The sequence below is a fragment of the Polypterus senegalus genome, chromosome 9, assembly GCF_016835505.1.
Source record: "Polypterus senegalus isolate Bchr_013 chromosome 9, ASM1683550v1, whole genome shotgun sequence".
Classification (NCBI taxonomy): Eukaryota; Metazoa; Chordata; class Cladistia; order Polypteriformes; family Polypteridae; genus Polypterus; species Polypterus senegalus.
The window spans coordinates 158,242,054-158,255,128 of NC_053162.1; the positions used below are offsets into that span (position 1 = coordinate 158,242,054).

A 13,075-nucleotide genomic window follows, 5' to 3' on the forward strand; every position below is an offset into this window, starting at 1 on the left:
ATTTTTTGCTGACAAAGGTGGGGGCAGTACTGAATCCTTCTGAATAAGACTTCACAATATTTCACTGATAGGAATTAATTAGTTTCAAATAAACAAACTGTTTCTGATAAAAAAAAAGCTGTATTAGGACTGCACAAACACTAATAATGTCGTAATACCATCAGCAGAGAAGCAAAACATTTCTTAAAAATATTTTTGTGTAACTTTTTTAAAACTTACCTGACAGTCTAGCAACAGCATCAGCAGCAAAAACGGCTGTGGCTTCATGACGTGTGTCTACGATCCGGATGCCTAATTTCTCACTGGCCACAAGAATTGGGGAAATGTGACCACCTACCAGTGTAAAGATGAACTTGACACCATGAGCCCGCAATACTTCAGCCACACTCTCTCCACCATGGCAGGGACTCTTTGGCTCTGTCTGATGCAAACAAAAAAAGATGAAGGATATGTATTATATTCCTCACATTTCACAAACATTACTTGAAAGCTTAGCTGCTTTAGCATCACAAAAATACAAATTGTGTCATCAAAACGTTGAAAGTACTTTAAAGGAAGCACTACCAAAACCTGCATTTGAGTTTAAACTGCCTATGTGTGGCGAATTTTCTAAACTTATAAAAATGTGTTCTGTAAAAATAGTTTTCAGATTCCATTTCATGAAATGTTATATTGCCAACTTCATAGTCCTCCATGAGTCTTCTATATTTTAAATGTGCAATTTACATGTCTGGGTTGAAGGAACCCTGAGCCTATTTTGGATACACTGGGAATATGACAGGGACCATCCAGGGATGGGAAGCCAATTTGATGTGGGCTGTGCATACATATATACCGATATAAAGCCCATTTAAACTAAAAAGTCAACTTAGCATGCAGATCTTTGATATATGGAATGAAAAAGAATCCATAGAAAACCAATGTGGACATGGGTAGTACTAACAAACTCTAGGATGGCCTGGTCTTAAACCCAAGGTTAGGCCAAGGTAGATGCTCTAACCAGTGTGCTGCATTTTAATAATTATATAATTATACCACACTTAAAAAAAAAAAAAAATCATCCACAACTCCATTTTCCATTTCTTGTTAAGTGAGCAGTGCAAAACAATATGAAATGATCAATAAAGTTAGGAACTCAAGAAAAAATTAAAATAACCAAAATCATCATATAACCAAACAATGCAGTAAGTTGAACATCTGTATAATAACATATACCTGTAATTAAAGAAGTATATTATATCATACATTTATACAGTATAAACATTAAGATAAATACTGAGATGATGCGTGTAAACACAGCATAATGTGAAATTACAAGGAATTTTGTTTCAAATAAATTATTGAGATTTATATATAAATGTACAAGATAAACTTAAATTATATGTATATATAAATATGGAGAAAAAAAAAACACACACAGTATAAAGTAGTTCAATACTTTAACTCATTTGTTGTGGAAGAAAGACCATTCTGCTAGTGTTGTGATAAATATTGCTATGAATGCCAAGAGAATCCAAAATTTTTTGAAGTGTAGTATGGAATCTAAGAGGTAGCTGACAAACTTTAAAGGAGTTACGTCCTTCTTCAGGGCTTTTTGCAGGAAAAAAAAAAAAACGTATATGTTACCCAAAATATAACCAGACATAAAAAAAGGAGGAGTGAAAAAGTAGAAAAATTACAAAGCTTACAATAAAGATAATACACAAGGCTATGATAAACACCTGATGTTTCTAGTTTCAGCGGATTTTATACCTCATCCTCCCAAAGTTCCTCAGTTTCAAGTCTTGAACACGGTACAATTCAATGCAATATTAAATATCACTGCAGGTAGAGTTAGACTTGGAGTAAAAAGAAGCAGTGCTGGAAAAAAGTAAAAAGACTGACCAATACGCTTGAGCAATCATGAGCGATTTTGAATGTGTTTCGTATGTGCATTATAGGTACAAACAGGCAGCAGTAACTGCGCCTTCTGTCTCTCTACCTGGGTTTATGTCACTTTGTGCAGAGAGGCCTGCTTTTGTGAAGACCTTTGTTTGCAAGTTTCAAGTAAAATAAGCAACAGATTTAAAAGCACTTTTTGATTTGTGGATCCACCAAAGACATTATAGTAAAAATGTACTAAAAAGAAAAAAAAAACAAAACACCCACACATACACGTGTCATCCAAAAATTTGAATCTACATTTGAACAAATGCTTTTTTAATATGAACATTTCACTTCTATACAGCTCCTATCAAAAGCTGCTACTAAACCCTTTTTCCTTGCAACCTAGCCCTGTAAACTGAAGGTAGTCTCATTACTTTCCATCCACAGGATTTAGGGGCATCCCTCATATCAGGCAAATTATGATGTTGAAAATTGGGAAGATTCAGCTATAAAACAAATTTTTGAAGAATGAATGGCTTGAGAATCCAGAGTTGTATAATCGATTTATATATACTGTAAATGGACTATAAAAACCTCAAGTACTTAAGAGCCTAAATACAAAATGAGCAAAATCACACTACAGCAACTGAATGTTTAACATGAAAAATGCAACTTGGAAGCATTGCCATTTTAAAATCAACTACTCCAGAGCAAAACAAACTAGCATTGTCTCTCTAAATTCAATTGGCGGCGTGCCTCAAGGCTTATTTATATTAAATTTAGAATTCTTCATGTGTACCAACATATACTGCATAAACAGAAATAAGAGAAGCAAGAAATCTTGGCTAAGTTTATCAGATTTTTTTGCTTGTGTATTGTATGTAAGTTTACCAAGCAAGAATAATAATGTATTCTAAAAACTGCATGTTAATGGTCTATAAAAATATATTCTGTCATCAGATATTTATGGTTGCCCCATAAATTTTAAAAATGCAATTACAGTATATATATTGAAAAAAATATTGTAATTATAAGGTCTAATTTGATTTATTGGACGACAGCACTCATCCTACATATGCAGCATACCAACGTGTGATATACGAGTATGTACCAAATATCCCTGATATCACAATGGAGAAAGTTAAGATGCCTAAAATAAGTTTTCAAATTTTTAAGAAGTGGAATGAATGAAGTTAAGGGTTTTTTTTTTTAATAAAGTGTGTAGGCAGACACAGTTTCGAATATGGAGATGCAAATTCCTCCGTTTTCCCTTTGTTTAAGGCAGGGGTGTCAAAATCAATGTCTGCAGGCCGGATCTGAACTTTGGACTTATTTAAAGTGTCCCACTTCATCAATAATGAAAATATGTTACATATGGCTTATGATGATTGTTAGTCTGTGGTGGGCTGGCAGGGATTTGTTCCCGTCTTGTGCCCTGTGCTGGCTGGGATTGGCTCCAGCAGACCCCCGTCACCCTGTGTTCGGATATAGCGGGTTGGGTAATGACTGACTGATTGTTAGTTTTCTCAAAGATCCCCTTTAACTTGTGTTTCATATATAGATTGTATGCATATATGATTAAGACAGATTACATTTACACCTGGCATTAACATGTGTCTCCAGTGTCCACTTTTTTTATATGCACATTACAGTTCATCGCACCTACTAACATGTAGTTAGGATGGAAACTGACACTTTGTAATGACTCAGCAAGAGCAAGTAAAAAGGATGTGATATGCCACACTGCCATCAGAACTGAAGTGTTTTAGCATGATGGGACAGCCTAATTAAAGAGAGAGTAGCTCAAATTCACTCATACCACTGTGCTGATGTTTTAAAGCTGGACAGACATCAGGACTAGCCACCTTTCCAAAGCTTACCTGATTGCTTTAACCACACTACACAATTATTTTTACTTATTCACTGGTTTGACTGTTGTACTGTATGTAGATATGAAAAGCATTTTCATTTCCACTCATGTTAAATGTGATTGCTTTTTGTTTCAGGCCATTTCCAAATATGGTCTGCATGATCCATCTCCACCGTGTTTACACCAGATCATTTATAATTACGTGCCATCCAATCATGATGTATGTTAATGCAAAATGTATTTTGCTTTAGCTTCAAATTTTCATTTGTGTTAACAATGTCCAAGGGAAATCAATGCTGATAAAGAGGTATGCCAGTTTCAAGAGAGATGAAAGACAGAATATCTGATTGTGATGAGCAGTGAGGTACCTGTGTGTACTGTTTGAAAGGAATATGGGGCAGTAGCTGTTTGTTGCTATATTCCAGACTGTGTTGGATATATAAAGTGTTCTTTTCAAATATATGAAAATATGTGAAATTCTCTTTATGCCTGGTATGTTTAGTCTGTTTTCAGGTTGCTGGGACAGGCCCTTGGACAATGCATTGTTCTCAGCATACACCTTTTCTCATGTGTGAGCATTTCAATTCTGCCTTTGGGCTTGAAGGGTATTAAGTAACCCATTGGTTGATTTTTTTGTGACGCAGATGAAAGCGTGCCTTGTACCTTAAACTTGTACGTTTTGCAATTTTGGATTAGATGTCTATATTATCATAAATCCTGTCGATAACTTATGTACAGTAAAATTTAGTACTTTGCCCATTGGATTGGAAATTTATTAATGTTCATTTGTGTTTTTATGCTTTCAGTATTAAGTATTTGATGTTAACGTTAAACTATCTCTAAAAGCTGTCATTTAATTTTTGGACCGCATGACAAAAATAACATTTTGATAGATTTTTTTTTTTTGGTGCGGCATTATTTGGCATTTATCATCTCTGGTTCCTGTAGTCTGACTGAACATCCATGGCCACCAGTTATTTTTTTCTGTCATGTCCCTTGCCTGTTAATTTATGTCACTTGCTTTCTTTTTCTAACTCCATGATTAGAGACGATCCAAGCTAGGATCCTTCCCGATATCGCCTGTGGCCAATGAGTGAAAGAATTAAAACTGAGGGGAAGGTCTCATTAGGTTTTGATTTTTATGTGCTTGATCCTTCCTCCCACCATTACTCTCTCCCTCCCTTTCATCCATCCACTTGTTACCACACACATATATGCACAACCTCTGCAAAGCTTCTAAGCATTTGTGGCATTTAACCGATTTAATCTTTACCCCTTCTTACAGCATATCCTCTCTGGGTTCACATGGCCCCACCTGAATTTTCACACTAAAAAACACCACTACTTCAACTTTAACATCAGTCTAATAGGGAGGAAATAATACATTGTAATATACTACAGAACTGATTTACAAAAATTGTATTTTAAAATAATAATTGTAATATCATAATATTGTGGACCAAGAATCAGAATAACAACCCTCACAACTACAACCCTTAATTAATACAGCAATTCGTAAAGACTGAGCACTACACTGTCCACTTTTAATGGATATGTAAATGCATAATGACAGGAAAAGCTGTTTTAAATGTAAATAATTAGCTTGTTCAGACATTCATTTTATTAATGTAATTTATCGTGTAAGTACTAGGAGTGTGCGATATTGGGGGAAAAAAAACTCGATATTTTCTGGGACCTTGACGATAATGATAATTCCAAGATAATGTAATGCATTATTTGAAATTATATTGAATTATATTTTTGTCATCTATAGCTTTACTTATCAGGTCTTTTTGTATTATAAACCTAAACTGCATTTTATAGAGGAACCCAAATTACTCTCCAATCGCAATATGAAGCCTATGCCCAAAACAAGGTAGCCTCTTCCAGTTATTAATCCGTAGTGCACTGACATCTGTTGTCATGCAAACCATGCGGTCTTCTCGCAGTGACCATGATGCCAGCGCATCTTTCAGACCTTGCACAATGATGTCGCCAGTGTGATCTTGTGGGAAGTAGGATGTTTGCAAACAGAAGCTTTGCAGTTGCCAGTTTTCATCAATGAAATGCACCGTCACTGAAAGGTATGGCTCGGATGTTCGGCTTGACCATAAATCCGTTGTTGTGGCAAAATGTGAAACCTTTTGCAGTTTAAGCGTCAGAGTTTGGCGACACGAATCACACAACTTAGGCAGAGCTGTTTGACTGAAATATTTTCGGCCAGGCAGTGTATACCTTGGGTCTAAAGTATTCAAACGTTGTTTAAAACCATCTCTCTCAACCACTTGAACTGGCACCATATCTTTTGCGATGTAATTGGTAACGGCGTTTGTTATGTCATGACATCTGTTGCTTTTATTGTCGTAAGGCACTTTTTTGCAGATTGAGTCCACTAAAGTTTGCTGAGTGTGTTTTTGTGCTTGTACCTTGGTTACTTTAGACTTGTGCTGGACAGTTGACTCCTTCAGCATTTCGTATTCTGTGCGGTGGTTAGTTTGCAAATGGTGAAACAAGTTAGTTGTCGAGCTGTCTTTAACAGCAACCGATTTACCACAGTTTGCAGATTGCTGTCTTGAGCAACATCAGTCTTTTCAAAACCAAACCACTGCCATGCGAGTGAGAATAAACCACGTCTGGCAATTAACTCTGACAACGTTGATGGCGAGGCTGTTTTATCATCTGCCGCTGTTTGTTCACTCATTTTGGGGCAGGGAGTGACGCTAACTTGCGGCTTGCTGGTCTTGTACGCCTACGCAACTCGCTTTGCACACATGCAGTGGTCTATACTGTTGCATTAGTGAATGAACTCTGTTTCTATTTTTTGCAAAGCGAGTTACATACTCGATAATTTAATCTCGCACATCGTTAAAACAGCAATTAAGATATAATCGCAAACAATGTATATTGCACACGCCTAGTAAGTACAGTGCTAAACATAAATCTAGTGCAAGTATGGATATACAGTAATTATAAAGAACATTATACTCTCAATTTTCATTTATCAAATCCTGAAGCCTCTTAAAATATCAACAGGCCAACAGAAGTTAACTCTAGCAGCGTTGCCCCTCTTGTCTCTCCTCCTTTCATAAACAAAGACAGCCAGCATAAGAATGAAGTGTTTTAAATACAGTATACACCTAACACCTAACTGTACTGACAAACTGTGAAATTTCAGACAGTCTATGGTAAAATTACAGGTAACCTCCAAAATGGAAAACAAAACAAATGGTGTAGCATACAATGGAAACGTAAATGCTCTAGACATCTTACTTCTATTTTTTTTTTTTTTTTATTTCTCAACATGGCTGTTCTTCTGTGTTGACAGAGTTATGGTCTGAAAAACAACAAATAAAAAGACAAAACACTTCCTAAGCAGAAATTTCACTATATGCTTCCTTGAATTAATAATGGGGAAATAGAAACTATAAAAAGCAACATAAAGTTTTTGAAAGTAAATACTCTCACTGGCCACTTTATTAGGTACACATTGCTTAGTACCGGGTTGGACTGGTAAAATCCTAGTAGATCAGCCCGTCTGACACCAACAATCATGCAACTTTAAAGTCACTTAAATCACCTTTCTTCCCCATTCTGATGCTCAGTTTGATCTTCAGCAGGTCACTTTGACAAAGTCTACATGCCTAAATGCATTGAGTTGCTGTCATGCGATTGACTGATTTTTGCGTTAACAAGCAGTTGAACAGGTGTACCTATTAAAGTGGCCGTTTTGTCTAATACAGATTCATAGATCATCAGCATCAATGGGTGCAAGGCAGGAACCAAGAAAGGGTGATGTGCCGCTCTCCTGCAGTTATATTGGGCCAATTGAATGTCACCAATCAGCATAATGTGCAGGTATGTGGCATGCTGAAAGAAGCCTGTGTATCTGAAGGAAGCCAAAGAAGAAAATGTGAATATTCCACAACGATAGTAACCTATGAGCAATCTGTAGTACTTTGATAGTCACAGCTTAGTCATAAAACCAAAAAATGCTGACAGTCAATTCCAACAATAAATAACAAATATTACTATAGAGTAAAAAAGTTTTTTAAACTCTTGGACTTTGTTCTTGTGGAATTGTGTGTTTTATATTGTGGATGTAGCAAGAGCCTTTGCCTGAAGTGTGGTGTATGCTTCATTAAACACTTTGAAGTCCAGGAAGCAATCAGATCACCATTAACAGCATGAAACTTACCCATTTAGGCCATTTCTTTCTAAGTGGGTAGCTTTTGACCTTCTTATCTAAATATCCAATTTACAATGTCATAGTAGCCCATGAAGCTCTTTGGACTTTGAACCAAATGAAAGTGTGTTAAAGGTTCAACTATGCATGCCCAGCAAAAAAAAAAAAAAAAGGCATTTTGTTTCCTAGTGATATTCTATCACTATGTAAAAACTGTTGAGGGCAATACATTAATTTTATTTTCTTCTTCAGCCTACAAAAACATAATGAGAAGCAAATATTTCTTACTAATAAACAGTGTATCAAATACTCCAGGTTTTCAGATTATCACCATTAAACAAAATATTTGTAACATGTCAAAACTGGGCAAACCATATAATGTATATAATGTTTTGATGGTGTTGTGTTGTGCATGGATGTAACACCAAGGGAAACTCCTAACGAGTGTGTTGCCTAGCAATAAAGTTAAAATTCATTGCCAAAACTTAAGTATGAAAAATGAAAGAACTATATGGGAGTTATATATGTAGTCTCTGCAAAACAGAGATATTGCACCATATTTAATGGAGTAAAACTGCTCAAGTAATCTTTTTGCTTTTAGAAAGCCTATATAAATGTTAAAAACAAGAAAACATCATTCAGCCCACACATGCCCTACAAAGTATCAAAATTTCATGTTCATGGTAGGTTGGAGTCTTTCTCAACAGCAATTGGAATAAGGCAAGAACCATTGCTGGACAAGGTGCCCATCCATCAGAGGATAGACATACGCGCGCACACACACACACACACACACACACACACCCCTACACTCTCCCACGTTCAGGCCAGTTTGGAATGTCGATCTACCAAAACAAACACAGAAATATTCATGCTGACACAAAGAGTCCTTGCAAATTTCACTTGTAGAATAACCAGGCACACAATTTGAACTCAAACAATGTACCCACAGGGCAGCAGGACTAAATACTACACCATTGTGATGCATTTTTGACAAGAAACTACTGTGTTATTTTTTTGTTTTAAAAATCAGTTTTATCTTGTCTCTTGCATGGGACTTCCTTCCGGAATACATTTGTAATACAATACTGAGAAATTTACAAGAATATTGTTTAGCACTACAAAGCAAGTTATATGCACAATATGACATCAAACACAAATTAGCAATTTCATGGCATCAAGTCCAGTTCTTAAATCATTACTCTACAATTCCTGCCTAGAATATTTTATTAGCCATCCTATAGTTATGCCTCCAAATGAAATTACATCCTGGGAAAAATACACTATTTTCATTCATGATAAATTTTCTACATACAGTAGCTTTCGTTATTGAGGATTGCAGATATGCATACAGTATATAAATATAAATATATATCAATCCATCTATTCTTTTAATCTGCTTAATTGAACATTTGGGCTACCGGCATCTTAGCCCATACAGTGTGTCAGTCCACTGTAGCATAAATTCATACACACAAACACAGAGGAAAAATGCAAACTCCATAGAGACAGTAATATTATTCTCCTGAAGCTGTGAAAAAGTATTAACTATTTTGCCACTCTCTATATATTCATTCAGCACTTTTCTAACCCATGTAATAAGCACTTTTTAAATTATATATTTCTGGCAGTCTTAAAATAAAAAAAATGTAATGTATGTATGTTCAATGTATGATACTGTGTAAGATGGTTTTAAATTGGTTTAAGTTTTATTAACCTGTATCTTCATGATACAAGTATGCTCAGGATTCTCCTCAATCTTGAACCATACAATGTATTCAAAAAGTCTGCATAATGGTAAAGAAGATCAGGACAAAATATAATTCGGGGGACCAGAAGAACTAAAACTGGAAACACGACAAATGCTATTTCTCCAGGATTAGAACGTCTAATTCTGGTAACTAATCACATAATACTGCAGTAGTTACAAGACTGAAACTCCCCGAAGAAGGAGGCAATGTGTGAAGTGCCGGGTAATCACGGGTGCATGCTTTACACAGTAATCTACCAGCCTGAAAGCTTACCTTGTGGAAGAACTGATAGAGCAACCCGAGCTTGTAAGACGCAAAGACCAAGATTCCAGAGAAGGCCACCAAAATCGTCCCAAGGACAGTGCACAGCATGCAGCATCCTTCCATTGCAACTATCGTTGCCTCTGGGTGACAGGCTGAATTAGAAAAAAATATGCTCAAAAGCTACTAAAGGGAAAATAAATAAATAAATACTGCTATCTAATCAAAAACATACAACTCCTGAAATAAATTATTAATAACTGTGGTCATTGACACTGAAGCAGTAACACAATTAGTAGTCGCAAAGTTGACCGCTGCAATCTTAAACTGTCGTCAAAAGCATCTCGTAGTCAGTCAATTTGAATTTGCTTCGAAATAATAATGAAACACAATGCTAAACAGAGGTTACTCATCTACAGGGAACTGCCAGTCACAGGTCGTCGGGTTTTTGTTTCCTTACAATATCAAAGAACGTTGGTCGCGCAAAGTATATGCTGTTAAACTGTAGATACGCTAATTTGGTGCATTAACAGCTTCCGTGAATTCAGCTTCTACTGACGGTAAAATGTGAGCGATTTACATTATGACCAATAACTTTTCGAGAATCTTTTTTCCTCCCAATCACTGCGAACAAAAGGCGGGGCCACCACAAAATATGCTTCCTGGTTCTCATTGTACGGTACGGTGCTTCCAAAATTAGAGCGTGTTTGGCCTCTTGTTAGTGACTCGATAGGCGGTATTATGTAAATTATACATGTAGAGGCGTTTTTATGCAAATATATTTCTGGGCACTTGAATGTCATTCGTAGCAAGGTTAAGTATGCGAATAAAATACCTATTGGATTGGTCACTATACTATCACGTGATCCCGAATAGTAGGTTGGTGTTAACAGAAATTTTCTTTGGTTGAGGAAGTTTTTTCTTTTTCTTTAAGTAAGGATGTGCTTTCAACCATTGTAGCTTATGACCTTGACTTTTTGTTTTTAAATAGATAAGATTATTTACATTTGGGCTGTAAATTGTTTCGAAATATCTTTTTAGTTACTCATTTGCAAACTTTGTTTTTGGTTAATGAAAATTATATTAAACTTTATATACGCATTGTTAATTCTAATTGATAAAAAGCCAACCTTTTCTTTATATACAGTATTGCTAATTAAATGTTTGGACACACCCAGAAATATCCATGTTTTTGATAGAAATTTCTCATTTTTTTAAATCGGGATTCCATCGATTGATTTAAAAATACAGCCAAGTCATTAATGTTGCTAATGGCTACTACTGCTTGAAATGACTGATTTTTAATGTATTGTTCACATATGACTGCAAAACCTGTTTTCAGGTGTAATTTCTTCATTGTTCAAATAGTTAACACCCCTTAGCTTACTTTTCATTTGGCATTGCAAATGCTAATTGGTTATTAGAGAAATCACTGTTTTTTCATTAGCACCGCTGAAACCTATTATTCTGTTCATATGTTTCTCTGGCTTTTCTAAACTTCAGTTTATTTCAAGCAATAATAGCCATTAGCAATACTAGTAATGTCTTGGATGTACTTTAAATCAAATTAATAATAACTTAATAAAAAGTTACTAATTTCTATTGAAAACATAAAAAATTCTTGGTGTGTCCTGAGTTTTGACTGGTAGAATATGTACAGTTTAAATTAAAATTAAATGCTATTTTCTGTCTTTGTACGCTATCACTGGGAAAGTCATCTATCCATCCCTTTTCTCATAAATTATTGTAATTTAGGATTGTAGGGAGCTACAGCCTTACCTGACAGTATCCGACTCAAAGCAACAGCCAAGGCCTGAATGGGACATCAGGGGCCTCATGTATGGTGCATACACACAAAAATGTTACGTGTGAACGTTTCCATGCTCAAATCGCGATGTATAAAACCTAAACTTGGCGTAAAGCCACGGACATTTCCACGGTAGCTCATACCCTGGCGTACGCAAGTTCTGCGCTCGATTTTGCAGACTGGCGGCACCCAGCGTCAAAGCAGTACTACTGTTCCAGTGTGGTTTCCTTTCTTTTTTAGATCCACATCCCTGAAGCGGCTTTATAAATACACTGAAATTAACCGCATATTGTTTATTAGTTTAATGCATCTGATTGTAATTAACCTGTAACAATATAATGGCCCACAGAATGGTCAAACAATTCTAAATACAATAGCTGCTTTAGCATTCTTACTCTCACTGCACCTTCTTCTTCTTCTTTCAGCTGCTCCCAATAGGCGTTGCTACAGCAGATCATCTTTTTCCATATTACTCTCTCTGCACCAGTCGGAGTATTTATATCACTGTACCTGAATGGGGAATCACATCTCTACAGCAGCTGATCGGAAGGAGAATTATCGGTATACAGCATCAAGCACACGCTGCCTCAGCCATGCTGTCTACAGTATTTAACTGCTGTCATACGGCAAACGCTTCAGAGCCTTTCCTCGCGGTTCAGAAATAGTTTCATCCCAAGAGCTCTAAACGCACTCAATCAGTCCATCAGGTGCTCCTTGTAGAACGTTTTGTACTTATGAGTACAATTACCTGACTGTAAGCTTACGATACAGTTATAATATTGCACAACCTGTGCCACTTTATAAAGCGCTTATTTACATATGATGACAATATCATTTTTAAGATGAAATGCAGCAAAATAAAACTTTAAATTAATTTAAATAATCTATATTGTTAATAAATAAACATGTGAGGACATAGTGTTTTGCGGCGCTAGCAAGGAGTTGGTGCTCCATTAACGGATTAGAACATTTGAACACTCTAGACGAGAACAGGCCATTCAGCCCAACAAAGCTCGCCAGTCCTATTCACTTGTTTCCTCCAAGAAAACATCAAGTCGAGTTTTGAAAGTCCCTAACGTCTTACTGTCTACCACACTACTTGGTAGCTTATTCCAAGTGTCTATCATTCTGTGCGTAAAGATAAACTTCCTAATGTTTGTGCGAAATTTACCCTTAACAAGTTTCCAACTGTGTCCCCGTGTTCTTGATGAGCTCATTTTAAAATACAAGTCTTGATCCACTGTACTAATTCCCTTCATAATTTTAAACACTTCAATCATGTCACCTCTTAATCTTCTTTTGCTTAAACTGTAAAGGCTCAGCTCTTTTAATCTTTC

At 36.0% G+C, this 13,075-nt stretch overlaps 1 protein-coding gene across 3 annotated transcripts in view; it reads right to left on the reverse strand.

Annotated features, from left to right (window-relative positions):
* ilvbl (ilvB (bacterial acetolactate synthase)-like) overlaps positions 1-10,494 on the reverse strand; it is a 40,224-nt gene extending 29,730 nt beyond the window's left edge. For 2 of the 3 annotated variants that reach the window (XM_039764091.1, XM_039764093.1), the window contains exons 1-2: positions 9,944-10,489; positions 220-421 (exon numbers count right to left, since the gene is read on the reverse strand). In XM_039764091.1, the coding sequence (XP_039620025.1) occupies positions 220-421; positions 9,944-10,057 (316 nt within the window). In that variant the 5' untranslated portion in view covers positions 10,058-10,489. Of the gene's footprint in view, positions 1-219; positions 422-9,943 lie in introns of all 3 variants that reach the window. The other variant, XM_039764092.1, reaches the window with a different exon arrangement.
* Positions 10,495-13,075: the final 2,581 nt, after the last annotated feature.